The 15000-nt window shown below is 41.0% G+C and overlaps 1 protein-coding gene across 1 annotated transcript in view; it reads right to left on the bottom strand.

Annotated features, from left to right (window-relative positions):
• The window catches only part of LOC104952474 (titin-like), a 21958-nt gene extending 15171 nt beyond the window's left edge, over nt 1-6787 (bottom strand). Inside the window, exons 1-3 of the mRNA XM_010779298.1 lie at nt 6779-6787; nt 6562-6629; nt 2925-3075 (exon numbers count right to left, since the gene is read on the bottom strand). Coding sequence (XP_010777600.1) covers nt 2925-3075; nt 6562-6629; nt 6779-6787 — 228 coding nt within the window. The remainder of the gene's footprint in view (nt 1-2924; nt 3076-6561; nt 6630-6778) is intronic.
• Nucleotides 6788-15000: the final 8213 nt, after the last annotated feature.

Raw genomic sequence — 15000 nt, 5'->3', positions numbered from 1 at the left:
GTTTCAATATGTCAATGAGACGTTTCAATATGTCTGTTACGGCTGCTGTTTCTGTCTGCTCGTTAATCTGTCTGGGATTGTTTGCAGCTGTGTGCCTGTGTGTGATATGTAAATGAGCTGTGTGGTTGCCCCGACGTCATTGGCTGTCATCTCCTGGTCCCGCCCTCGCTGCATCCGAAGAGGTGATTGGATGAGACGTCATCCAATCGAAGTGCACAGCCGGCGCACACCTGCTGGGGAGGAGTACAAAGGCTGGGGACAACTGACACTCTGGAGGCTCTGTTGAGGAACAGACGCCTCTCGCTATTTGCTTGTCATTATGTGGTTAACTTGTGTGGTCTGTGTTTGTGATAAATTCTGTTAACAGGGGTTAACTCGTGTGTGGTTAGTTTTGTGTAATAGTTACCTCAGCTGTGTTTCCTTACAGCTTCCCGTAGTTAGATTGTACCACTTTGATAGTGAGGGTTTTAGTTTTGTTATTATTACCTATTTGCTTTGTATGTACACAGGCTCCTTGTTAGAGTCCTCTCTTAGTTTGGTTGCCTATTTAAACTTGCGCCCTTGTGGCCTCTTTTGTTTGTTATTTAAACCGTATTGTGGTAATTTGTTTATGGATGGATGGATGGATAGATAGATAAATACATAGATAGATAGATGGATGGATAGATAGATAGATAGATAGATAGATGGTACCGCTCCTGTTTAAAATAAACCACTTATAATTATACCAATACCAATCTGGTTGTGTTGCTTCCCTTTGATTCCCCTAGCTCAGAAGGGAACGTAACAATGTCAATGAGACGTTTCAATATGTCAATGAGACGTTTCAATATGTCAATGAGACGTTTCAATATGTCAATGAGACGTTTTCTAAATTGGGGTTTTCTATTTTGTTGTGTTTTAAAGTGTTTTCAGTCTGTGGCTATACGTATGTCTCGTGCTTTTACATTAGTTTCTTTTTGTTCTATCGGTTTTGTCTAAATGTATTTATGCTGCTTTTATATATATGTATTGATGTACAACACTTTGGTCAACTCGGTTGTTTTTGAATGTGCTATATCAATACAGTTGGATTGGAATATGTTTCCTTTGACGGACAGGATTGTGTTTTTTGCCCCAACTTGATTCCAGTTTTGTTGTTTTTTTGGCATATTTCTCATGCTGTGTTTTCATTCCGCTATAATACTGTTGGGAAGGTACACAATGTGGGTTTTCCACATCCGTTGCTTTCAAGAGCGAACATTCTGTACACTGTAATGAAAGCCATGTGTTTTTTGTACTCAGGATGGAGAAAATAATTAGTTCTGTGATTAACATATAGTATTTTGTATCCTTATAGTTACCGACAGGGAGGATCAAAGTGTCTACAGTAAATGGTGTTTGGCACAGTGTCAAGTGTACGCATTGTGACAGCCAAGGAGTGAGGCCTCCATTGGAGCAGATTTTCAAAACAATGGCAATACAAGTTATATTTTGGCCTAGAAATACATTTTTTCCATTGACTTACATTTGGAAAGAGATGTCTGTTAATCAGCATCTCTGTTTTTTGCTAAATAATCCACCCAGTATTTGAATCGCTTGTATTTAAACATGCATTGTGTATTCTTCCGGGTTTTTGTCATTGCATTGAAACCACGTTATGACACTATTTTGCCTCGATTGGTTAGGTTATTAGTTTGTTTTACTGTGTGACTTTGGTTAGTTTGTATTTAACAAATTACTGTGGAAGAAAAATGTGTTTTTTGTTGTATTACTCTGGTGGTTTTGAAGAAAGCATATGGAGAGGTATATTGGTGTCAGTTCCCCATTGGAAAGTCTTCTGTGCTGGTACCTGTTCTTCCAAACTGGGTGTGTGCCAACCAACCGCCATCTACTATAGTTAACACTCTGACTATGGATAAACACCCAGAGATGGCAAAAGTACACACATCCTTTGCTCAAGCAGAAGTACACATCCTTTACTTCAAGTAGAAGTACACATCCTGTTCACAGATGGCAAAAGTACACACATCCTTTACTCAAGTAGAAGTACAGATACTCGTGTTTAAAGTTACTCTGGTAAAAGTAGAAGTACTGACTAAACTTATTTACTCAAGTCAAAGTAAAGAGGCTTTGAAATGTACTTCAGTAAAAAGTACCCATAACTAGCAGCTGTTTTAAAGAGTACCTGAACTCCCTTTATATCAATAGAACAATAATGTCATTGTTAGCGAATGAATGTTTCCATGCTGAACAACGGCAACATGACAACGTTTTCATTGGTCCCTCTTCTTTAGAGAAGACCAGGAAATGATGGATACACGGATCGTGTTCAAATCAATAGGCACGCAATGACTCTAAATAATAATGATCACGCCACCAAACACACATTCAAACTAAAGGAACCAGCCTGTTTGGAAAATGAGAGAAGTAGAAAGTACAGGTATTTGTGTTCAAAATGTAAGAAGTAGAAAGTACAGGTATTTGTGTTCAACATGTAAGAAGTAGAAAGTTCAGGTATTTGGGTTCAAAATGTAAGAAGTAGAAAGTACAGGTATTTGGGTTCAAAATGTAAGAAGTAGAAAGTACAGGTATTTGTGTTCAACATGTAAGAAGTAGAAAGTACAGGTATTTGAGTTCAACATGTAAGAAGTAGAAAGTACAGGTATTTGTGTTCAACATGTAAGAAGTAGAAAGTACAGGTATTTGTGTTCAACATGTAAGAAGTAGAAAGTACAGGTATTTGGGTTCCAAATGTAAGAAGCAAAAGTAAAAATTCGTCAGAAAAATAAGGAGTAAAGTATTGATACCAGAAACATGTACTTAAGTACAGTAACAAAGTATTTGTACTCCACCACTTCCCACCACTTCCCACCTCATACAGCCCCCCTTCAAAACACCTGAACTACCCCTTCAAAGGTCAAAGTGACCGTTGTGTGTCTCACCACGTTGTTGCGTGCGATCCCGCTGTAGTCGGCCTCTGGAGGAAGAACCACGTAGAGCTCGGCCTCGTACGCCCCTCCCTCTCCTTCGTTCCTGGCATTGAACGTCAGACTCAAGGAGTTTTCATCGCCCAGGTAGACCTCCGCTCTGTCACTGAGAGACGAGAACCACAGCAAGGTTGTTGACAAAAAATGAAATAATTACCTTTTCAGCATGTTGGAAAACTGCTAAACACACAGCGTGGAAAAGTGAGTTCCAAAACCAGAAATCTTAGAAAATAAACAGCGAGCAGTTCCAGAACTTTGCCAACACCTCTAATACATGATGGCTTTTCTGTCTTTTTTATTATTTTACATCCATTATTTGAGAACTCACTTGAAAAAATACCGTAAGAAACGTTTTTAAACCGTTTTTACGTTGCAGCAACAATTTGAGAGTTTCACATTTTAGTTTGCACGTTTGTGTAGTAGTTGTGTACAGATATTCATGTCTATAAACCCTTAGCAATCCTTGACTTTTCCTTGAGTGATGATGCTCCCTTTTGTTGATTTTGCCATTTAAAAGTAAACAAAGATGAAGAATAAGCGATCAAATGTTGAAAACGTCACGAAAACTCAATTTAGTACATAATACTTATATGCTAACATGCTAAGCTAAGAAGGCGAACATGGTAAATATACCTGCTAAACGTCAGTATGATTACGGACATGTTAGCATGCTGACATTTAGCTCAAAGCTACACCATGCTAAACAACAGCCTTATAGAGCCTGTATTCGTGCTTGGCTGTAGACTCTTGTGTTTTTCTAAAGTTGCATTTCCCAAGAGTATCTATTACAAAGCCATTATTTTTCTTCAGTCGTGAAAAGGCCTTTTTTTTAATCGTACCCCATCAACATTACTACCGTTTATAGCCCCTTATTTGCTGGCTCGGTTTAGTTTGAGCTACCTTTGCTGCCGTGTTCATTTGAAGTGTTTCGGTGCAGGGCATGACCAAAATGCCAGAGAAGCAATTGTAAAACGTAATGAAAAGCAGGGACCTGAATTCTTATCCAGACAATGCTTCTCTGTTTAAGTCCCCACAGGCCATGTTCTCCGGGCATATCTGTCCATGACTGACCTGGGAAGTGACCCAAATCTGATCACTGTGATTTGTCTCAGGAAACCGACCCCCACCTTATTCTGCATGTTCACAGTGACGCCTGTGTGCAAACAGCGAAGTGATAAATCCTCTCGACACTCTCACAATGCAGCCCTCCCCCAAAAGCTTCACTTTGTGGCAGTACATTCATGTTTCTATTGGAGGCGAAAGGGAACCTGGCGGAGGGTCAGAATCAGGGTTCTTCTTTCACTCCCCGTTTCCTCCTCCCCTCCCCCGTTTTCAGAGGGTCTGGACGCAGTGACCCCTCGCTAGGTAAGACAACCACCAGATGATCTTAATTAAGCCCGGGCAAGTTTAGCGAATGCAGAGGAAGCCACACTGATACTCTAACACCAACAACACTCAGCAGATGCTAAGAAGAGAAGTCCTCAGAGATGTTAACAACGCTTTCATCAGGCGCTTCAATCCTTGGGAAAGATGTCGAAGTGGAGGACAAATCTCTTAAACGCATAATTGGATCCAGAGGATACAACTCAAACACCGGAGCTGCGAATGTTAAACATCTTGCAGATTCTTGGAGAACGAGAGAGAAAGTGCTGTGTCTCGTAGAATGTCGTGAATTCAGGGAAAAATGCTGAATCATTCGAGTCCCGTGGCACAAATAACAAATGCAGATATTGGAGTTTTTCATGGGAGACTTTCGCTCTGATTGCATTTCTGCAGCTTAGAGAAATCACATGGCAATATAATGCAAAACAGTCCTCATAACAGAGGAGCCTCGGAGGAGACAGTCTGAGTTTTCTTTTGTGAACGGACCGAGACGCTGCCAAGTATTTGGCCGACTTCCATTCGCGAACAAGGATACACGATTAAAAAACATGTTTGAGTCCTTCCTCTTAATCTGTACTCCAGTGAAAGCCTGTTATGAGCTTTGAACTGTCTTCCAGTGTCTTACAGTCAATAAATCAAGTTTATCCCTTCGAAATATCATATTATTTTCTTTGATGTTTGATCTGAACTCTATTAACAGATATTTGAATAATAATGTGTCTGTGTCTGTAGACTATCCTTGAGGCTATAATACAAATACTTTGAATGCACTTAAAGCCAAATAAAACATCTTGAAATATGACTTTTTAAATATATTTTAAGCTTGTATTTATTGTGGAAGCCATAAGAATCGTTGAATAACATGGAACCATTTAGAGAAAAGTGTATGGTGTTGCCCATGTGCCAATACCTCCTGATGCGTGTACACATGATGAATCAAACGTGCTAAATCAAAGCCAATCCATAGCACTTCACAGGGTGCCTCTATCTGTCTAGAAACTAACAACTGTTTAAGATTAACATCCAGCCTTCCTTTATCTTCTAACTTTGGTGAGTGTCCTCAAAAAAAAAGGACTTTGAGGAGGTGATGCTACAGTGCAGAGATTGCGTTTTTTATTGTGCACTAATTTACTTAAAGGTGACCTATCATGCAAAATGCACTTTTGTACGTCTTTTCTACATGAACATGTGTCCCCGGTGTTCCAGGGAACTCACCAAGTGTCAGAAAACACAACCCTCTCTCTTTTCCTCCATACCCAAATCTCTTAAAAAGGGGCTGCAACGGATCTGATACAGACTGATCCAGATTTGAACACTTCTGTGACGTCACAGAAGTGGCGCTACGGATATCGGGCCAACTCCACCAATCAGGAGGAGACAGCCACGGACATTGCCGTTTGAAAGCGCTGGAGACGCTGTAGTACATATGCCAGGCCTGTAGATGGTGCTGTTCTCACAGAATCAGCCCATGACAAGAAATGAGGAATGGATAAAATGCACGATCTGTTTGGTATTTTGAAAAATAAAAAGTATAAATATGCCTTATATAGGTATGGTCTTACACTATATTATTCAAATATCACCCCCCCCCTGCCTGAAACGCCACCATTAGACTCCTGTGTTTACCTCCTGAACAAAGTGTCATCCCTATGTAACACTTGCGCTTCTACTGGCTAGCGCTCCAACACATTGTACGTGATAAGCAAAGGGGCGGGACATCTCTAAGCGGTTGACCAATCACAACAGCTAACCAATCAGAGCAGACTGGGCTCTGGTTTCAGACAGAGGGTGAAAAGAGAAAAATATTAAAGCGTGTACAAATCTCACAGAAGACAATATACACATATGAACATGAAAATGAGCAGAATAGGGCTGTTTTAAACAGTAGGGCCATTTGCTGTGGAATAATACTGAGTGTGCTTCCAGTAAGTACCGCCAGTGTTTACTTTGTCTATTGAGCCAAGACTGCAACTGCTGCTAATGCTAACCATGCAGCTCTTCTAGCGTTCTTTCCACACTAACCAAAAGCATTAAATGCATCACTTCAGAGGAAGTGTTTCAAATGGCAAACAGAAGAGCTTTCCTCATTATTATTTTTTCAGTCGCAGAAGGAAAAACAATCGAAGCAGCCTCGCAAAGCATGACTGGAGGGTTTTAAGTTTTTGTTTGTTGAATCAGGTAAAGTAATAGAACTGTGACTTCCTCTCACCCATAAACAGCCAGCTTGAGGTCAGGGACGCAGATGTTGTCGTCTCCACAATCCAGTTGAATCTGGGCCTGAGAGAGAGAGAAGGACAGACATAAATGGAGGGGAAAGAGGGATGAACGAGGCATGGATATGAATGGGGAAATGGAGAGGAATATCCAGGGTTATTGGGAGAGGGAGAAGCTTTTGAGGAAGTGGATGTTTACAGAAGCCGGCACACCAGATTCATGATTTAATGAAAGGATAAGAGAGGATATAGAATATACATCTCCTCCACATATGAACACAACTGGACCAATATTTGCAACCACCAGATGCCAGGAGGTTGTGTGGAAGCTGCATCCGCTCATGTTTGGAAGGATAAAAGTAATAAGTGAGCTTTACATGTGGGGAGGGGCAATAGAGAAAACATGGTGAAGGTTTTCGGAGAATGAAAGGGACGATGAATTCCATCGAAACAAGCAGGGAAAAAAACCCCGATCACAAAGAGTGAAAACCTCACATTTCAAACGGAGAATTGGGCTTGATCTGCATTTTTTTAAATCCGTCGACAGATGAGTTAAAAACCACAGCAGAAGATACATGTGATTGGATTTGGCGGCATTGTCTTTCCCAGGTTTGAAGCTTCAGCTTATTCTCCTTCTCTGTCTCCACTATTTCTCTCTTTTTGTCATTGTTGCCCTCATCTCTCCAACATATGGGAGACATTAGATTCCCGAAGAATGCGACAGAGAGCAGAGCCTCAGCCTGGCAATAGTTAACAGTGTCTCAGCGGAGATTCACATCCAGTGCAGGACTCACGGGGCTATCGGTCATTTAACACCAAACAGACACGAGCACACACTCTCTCTCAGATCAAGTGATGACTCCCAACTTATCTCCTCTTCAAACCACTTCATCCTCATCTTCCTATACGTTTGATCCATGTTTCCCTGCAGCTCTTAAAGGGGTTCACTGTCCTGTTGGTCAACTTTGAGGATATGAAAACAATGGAATGATATGGTATTTGTTAAAGCTTTACAAAGGCGTGGAATCAAATGCACGATGCAGAGACAAACAAAGTATCAAAATAAAGTGTTTTAATGTAAACAAAACAATCACTCAATAAACTGTCTAACCCAGGGGTGTCAAACTCAATTTCTTCGCGGGCCACATCAGCATTATGGTTGCACTCAAAGGGCCGGTTGTAACTTTAAGACTATATATCAAAATACATATATAAATATTTAATAATAAAATAATGTTATTGCCTCTGCATTGGATTGTTATGGGATAGGGTAATAACTTCATAATTAACTACGTCTGAAAGCAGAAGTCTAGGGCAAATAATTGCAAGTCTCTTCACTGAGAACGTTACAAAATTATTTTAAAAAAAATTAATTCTGAGAAAAAGGCAAATTCTAAGAAAAAATGAATATTTTGAAGAAAATAAGTCAAATTCCGAGAAAAAAGTCAAATTTGAAATGCATTGTGGGATATGTAGTTTATGGGCAACGTGCTTCTGTAAATCGGCATGTAACCGTATAATAAACATATTATATTCTTTGCAAGCTCTTACGGGGGGCCGCATTAAATGAAGTCGCGGGCCGGATTTGGCCCCCGGGCCTTGAGTTTGAAGCCCCTGGCCTAACACGTCCTCCGTTAATAAACATCGCTTCTTCCCTCAGCATGATAGGTCCACTCCGATCCCCGATCACGTGATCGGATCGGGACATCTCTAACAATAACTATATGGACAATGACAAATGATCTTAACGCTGGAATGCTTGGAACACACAAGACAATCTGGCAACGAGACAGGGGAAGACGAGAACTACGTATATATACTTGACAGACAACACCAGGTGAAGACAATTAGACAATCACAACAGCGGGAAAACAGACAAGGCAGGAAACGTACTTTAGACACATGAGGGTAGACAAGACTATCAAAATAAAACAGGCACCTATCTAAACACAGAACATAAAACCTAAACTAGGGAATAATCTTTAGCAGAGCCGTCTACGCACTATTTCGTAATAAAACCTGTAAAAGGCTTGTAGCAATGTCAGGAAACAAATAAAGGTCCAGAAAAAACGCCTTATCAATATATAACAATATCATATTTAATGAAAATTGTCAACTTCTGTGCAGAATGATCGGATCCAAAAGATAAACTTTAATAAATACAGCGACCCTTTTACCCTCTCTTCCACACCTTCCACAGGAGAACAGTCGATTATATTCACTGTGAGTGTCGCCAACAAGGTGACCCAACTAATCCAACCCATAATTGATCACAAAATAATAAATAATAATAATATAAACAAATCTAATACTAAAATATGAACAATCGCTTCAGTCGCTTTAAAGAAAACATCGGACCTCATTCAAAAAACCACGGGTACAAACAAGTTTATCCTTTATTGGCACATACAAGTGATTTAAGATCATTTGTGGCATCCGCTACCAAGGACAACATTTGTGTTATGTTGTTGTTGGTTATTTACAAAAGCGTAACTTGAATCCTTCTTTTTAACTCTTTGGATAAATGTGCTATAAAATGAAAGTCGCCGCCCACATACTGAGTAAAACATGTCCGCCTACAAACAAGTTAAAGGTTCCCATGTCATGCTTTCCGGTTATTACCCCGTCCCCTTGTGTGTTATGAAGGTTTTTCTGCATGTAAACGGTCTGGCAGAGTCAAAACCCTCAAAGTAACACCCCTGTAGCGAGTAAACTCTAACACAGAAAAGAANGTTAATGTCATATAACATAATCTTCCTAAAGCTTTGTGATTGGCCGGCGTGACCCCATGTGTCGGGGCGTGGCTGGTGGGCAGTGGGCACTATTTCGCTGACGTTGTCCCAGCGAAATAGTGCCCACTGCCCACCAGCCACGCCCCGACACATGGGGTCACGCCGGCCAATCACAAAGCTTTAGGAAGATTATGTTATATGACATTAACGATAAAACAGAATATTGTTGTTCTATTTTTAGACACATCTCGCGATCGACTGGGAATCGGCTAGTAGGGCACCCCTGAAACTAAGTTAGCCAACAAAGTACATCATCCTTGAAGCACTCTGTTGTCCATCTTCTATCATTCTATGTATTTATCAAGACAAACTTTCCAAAGAAAGTTGATTAAAAATAAAGCAAACAGCTGACATTATGTTTAATTGATTCTTCATTTTGTTTATAAGATGTTACATTGACCATGGTACATGGATGACATTTACACAAGCTTGTAAAATGTGTTTATTTGCAAGAATTTATTTTAAAAGGTGAATGAATGTAACCTGAGGAAATAAGTTTTGCATATACACATATTTAAAGGTATTTTATATTTATAAGTTTACATTTTGTTATATGGTACACGCTAAGACAACAACAAATGGATTAACAAGAAAGCACTGGATTTTCTTTTTCTTTTAGATTACTTGAAGTATATATATTTATATAGCATTCAACGATGCATAATTGAGGCTACCTACAAAAGAAGAAAAATATTTTATGATTACATAATGTTACATGCAAAAAGCAAACAGATTAAAGACATGAAACGACATGCTTATATCGATGATTATACTAAAAAAATAAAAGGTTCCATTAAATGACTAAATCTAAAGGGATTTTTCAAGTTACAGAAAAGTACAGTCATGAATAGGGGTTGAATTTATACGCTGTAATACAATTGTCTATCTTATTTTAAATATTTTTTGAGAAACAAATGAGGAACCCAAAAGAGGTAAAGGGGACTTGGGGGTTACATCTTCTATTTAGCATTTTTAAGGGAACATTCTATCATGCTTTAGTGTTCAAATGTTATTTCTTTAACGATGCAATCCTGAATACACCTCCATTCACCCTCTGGTCTCTTAACACTCATTTTTAGTGGCTGTCTCTTTAAGGAGGTCCTAAAGCTGTGGGGGGAGCTCCTCAGAAAACTACTAAAACATTTTTAATTAAAAGGTTAAGTTGAATCCAAACACATGTTAATTAGCGGGGCAGAACCACTGAACCCGTGAAAGAAAGAGCTTAATTGAACTTTACTAATAAATATATAGCTAAAAGTACTATGTGTTTTGACACAGTGAACAGGGCCTTCATGTTTCTGTCACAGCTTTGTTCGCTCTGCTTTTATCCCCTCGTCTGTCCAGGCGTGCACCTCGGCCCTGCCCTCCCCCTGCTCTACTCCAGCCTGCGGTCCACCTATGAAGTGGTTGAGCATCCGCTCTGCTGACTGCAGGCTGGCTAGATCTGCCTCTGACGGCCTCACAACAGCCACGTCCCTCTCGTTGCTGGTTCTCCAGTGATGAATGATCTCATTATCTAAATCTTCGACGGCCTCGCCCCCTTGGTGGTGGAGGTCCATCATGGCCTCCGTGCCCCTTAGCTCCTTCTTCATATGATGGCGTGCCAGTGGGATTTCCTCAAGGCTAGCAGACCGTATCAGGATGGCGGAGCCAACGTTTGGACTGGTGGTGATCCTGTAAGTGCCTTCACCTGTCAAAGCTTCAGACAGATTCTCATTGTGGATGGTGAACTGGAGATGAGGTATCTGCATTTGGCGTCTGAGGATTTCCTCACCACCTGACTCGCTGTCTTTGTCCATATCTGCATCCCGGTGTCTCCATACCTGACCTCTGTTGGATCCTGTCAGTACAAATCGTGGGGTATCATCTCCTATCTCTGACCAGTCAGATTCTTCCTCCTCTGGAACTGGCCCCAGACATTGGTCCTGCCCTCCAGGGTTGGTGTTGTCGTAGTCATGGATGTCCATGAACTCAGCTGGAGGGGGGGTGATAGGAGAAACCACCTGATTCATGGCATCACCTAACTGAATTAGAGTTCAGGGTTGTGGAGCACAGAAATTATCTTCATCAAGTAGAGATTGCAGATAGATTTGTATTGATTAAATAATGCAGAGGTAACATATTTTTTCACTATGTATATTTACTGAGGTAAAGATCTTACATTGAATTTTTCCACACTGTTGGCAAATTTTGCATCAGCGAGGTGCTCCGTCAGTGCAGAAATACGCTGGTTCAACCTCTCACATTCTCCTTCCATACCCTGAGCCTGACAGAGAGAGCACAGGAAGCACGGTTGTCGCAGGTCATTAGTAAGGGGTTAATGTACACTACGTCCCCTCCCAAGAATTGTACAAGAACTTTGACATGTTTTACAGTCATTTTGATGATTCTAAATACTTAAGCTCACGCACAAGAAGCATAGAAAGTCTTCCAATCTTACCGCTGACTGAAGCTTATTCTCTGGAACACTATTAGTCTGTTGTGTTGAGGAGCAGTTTTCATGTAGTCTGAATGATTTAAAGGAAGACAGAAAAAAGTTACTCAACAATAGATTGCAGTATACACACATGTTAGGGTTAAGTAATAGCTGTGCATCATCTTAGATCCGAAATTTGAAAAAAAATCTATTTATTTTTTGAAAACGGATGATTGGCTTTGTAAGTCTTATTCACTTTTATTAAAATGTTAACTCTTTTAGATCTCTTAAATTGCATATATTTCCATTGTTTGGACAAATACATTGCAACTACATGTTATTGAAGGGAGCTGCATGAGCCCAACTTCATGTTTTTGGTTAATTTATTAAGCTTATTAAATACAATTTGTGGAACCCCAAACCGTCTACACACTGATAGTGTGCTAATTAAGCATTGTCAAGTGTTTGGCACCATATAAACAACATAGTAAGAAATAATCAAAGTAAATTTTTTGCATTTGCTAGAAACGATCTCCTTCCCTTAAGAAAAAATACTAAGATGACTTATGATATGTGTCGGGAGCGAAGGAGGTTAAAATCAGAAGAACAAAATATTTTTGCACATTCATTACCTCCCAAACTTCTCTGTAATGATGCTAAGCTCCATACGTGTCCTCTGAAGTTCTGCCTCCAAAAGCTTCTGGCTGCTCATGAACTCCTCTCCTAAACACTCCATCCTCACTGCGGTCTTCAGCAAAGTCTTATGCAGACCTTCATTCTGCTCCTGTAGGATCCTATCAGGACAGTTTCACAAAAGAGAATCCCAACTGAGGAAAATGTGAATGAGCATTTGATGGATTAATTTAATAATTCTTAAAGGGGCCCCATTTCGCCTTTTGGGGTTTTCCCTTTCCTGTGTAATATAGGTTTGCATGCATGTAAATGGTCTGGAAAGGCTAAAATCGCAAAGTTCCTTCCAGAGGGAGTTTCTCTACCACACACTCCCCCCCTTCCTGAAACGCCTCCATTGGACTCCTTTTTTTACTTCTGTAACATAGTGACATCACTCATGCTAATATTGGTTAGGGCTCCAACATATTGTACGTGATAGGCTAAGGGGCGGGACAATCACAACAGAGCTGGCCAGCTAACTAATCAGAGCAGACTGGGCTCTGGTTTCAGACGGAGGGTGAAAAGAGGTGCTGCAGAACAGGCAGCACCTCTTAGTGGTGTCACTTAGAGTGTGTGGTGCCCTCTGCTGGGGTGTCACTTGAAGTGTAGTGGTGCTTCTGGTGCGTGCCACTTAGCGTAGACGCGAGTGGTACGCCTGTTGTTGTCGACTTGAAGTAGTGGTACCTGCTGGAGGGGTTAACTTAGGGTAGTGGTACGCTCTGGCATCGTGTCGACTTAGCGGTAGGCGCAGTGGTACCTCTTGTACTTGTCGTTTTGAAAGGCGTAAGTAGGTACCTCTGGTAGTGTCGTGTTTGAGAAGGCGTGAGTGGTCCTCCGGTAGGTTGGTTGGTGAGAAGGCGTACTGGTAACCTCTGGGTAGTGTCGTGTTGAGAAGGCGCAGTCGGGTACCCGGTAGTGTCGTTTTGAGAAGGCGGTAGTGGTGCCTCTGGTAGAGTCCGTTTTGAGAAGGGCTGGTGTGTCACTTAGTGTAGCCGTAGTGGTTACTTCTGGTCTGTCATCAAGAACGGGAGACGGGTAGTGGTACCCTCTGGTCTTGTCACTTAGGGGTCAGTGGTACCTCTGGTGGGTATCAAGTCCGGTAGATGTGAAGTACCCTTCTGGTAGTTCTTAGGTAGCTGTAGGTGAGTGGTACCTCTTGTGGTGGTGTACTTAGTGTAGTGGTACCTCTGGGTGTCATGACCGGGTAGGGGTAGTGGTACCTCTGGTGGTGTCACTTAACGTAGGTGTCAGTGGTACCTCTGTGGTGTCACTTAGTTTAGGCGTAGTGGTGACCTCTGGGGTGTCACTTAACGGTAGGTGTAGTGGTTACCGTCTGGTGGTGTCACTACGGTGGAGGTGTAGTCGTACCTCTAGGTGGTGTTACGTTAGTCAGGCGGGTAGTGGTACCTCATAAGTGGTGTACCATGAGCGGTAGGGGTAGTGACACCTTATAGAGAGAGATAGGTGAGAGAGTACACATAAACAAGAGAAGAAAGAAAAGGGAGGAGGGTAAGTATTACTTCTGGTGGTCGTCTATTAGGGTAGCGCGGTAGTGGCCACCTCCGGTGCGTGTCACGGTCCTTAGATGTAGTGGTACCTCTAGTTGTGTCACTTAGCGGTGGCGTAGTGGTACGAACTAATGGTATCGTGTTCCGTATTGGTTCAGCTGATAGTGGGACTTAGGTAGAAGTTGGTAGAGGGTGAGGTTTTTTTTCCTAGAAATAGGGTACCATAACTAGAATACAGGACTACTAGTAGTTGCAAGTATCCGATCGGTAAGACGACCACTCCGGTCGAGAGAGGTCGTAACCGTCTAAAGAATGCGTCCCCCTAGTCGATCGTCGGGTGGAGAGTCAGTCCTACTCCTTGTCTTGTTCGACGTGACCGAGTAGCAATGCATTTCATACTGTAAGTGAACCCAATTCGTAATATGGAAGTACATTAATTAGGGGATATGGTCCCACAGAGGTATTTCTCATTAATCAACCGATTTATTAAATACCCGAACTATTTGTCAAGATATATTATTAACGAAGTGAGTTACGAGACAAGTAACAAAACCCGGTGCACACGTACATCTTGGCACTCGAGATGTAATTTCAATTTAATGTCTTGTTATCTAACCACATAGTAACATGTTTCAGTTACATTAGTATTAACTTGTAAGGTGTAAAAAGAAAAAAGTTGTAAAAGAAAATTTACATTCAGAAAACAAGTACTCGTTAATCATAAAAGACTAACATTCCAGATTTCAACATAAAAAAGGAAAGTGCGTCCCTTTTCTTTGTACCTGACCCCATTTAGTACATTCACACAATTATCAATAAACCCTAAACACTTACCATTTATAAGGTTGTACTGGTACTATCACAGGTATCTCAATAACCCGAACGAGTGAGTTTTTAACAAAACCTTCACTGATAGCGATTTTTTTTGTAACTGACACATTACATGTAGGTTACAAATTTTACTCTCAACACCTCCACTACTGTCTTATCTAATTTTTCCATATCATATTACGATTAAAGGTACGGAAATTATAATTTTTCGAGAAA

This window comes from Notothenia coriiceps, unplaced genomic scaffold (assembly GCF_000735185.1).
Source record: "Notothenia coriiceps isolate Sejong01 unplaced genomic scaffold, NC01 NC01_scaffold00000339, whole genome shotgun sequence".
Taxonomy (NCBI): Eukaryota; Metazoa; Chordata; class Actinopteri; order Perciformes; family Nototheniidae; genus Notothenia; species Notothenia coriiceps.
Note: the sequence above shows the minus strand (reverse complement) of the source record. Positions and strands in the feature narration are given on the sequence as shown.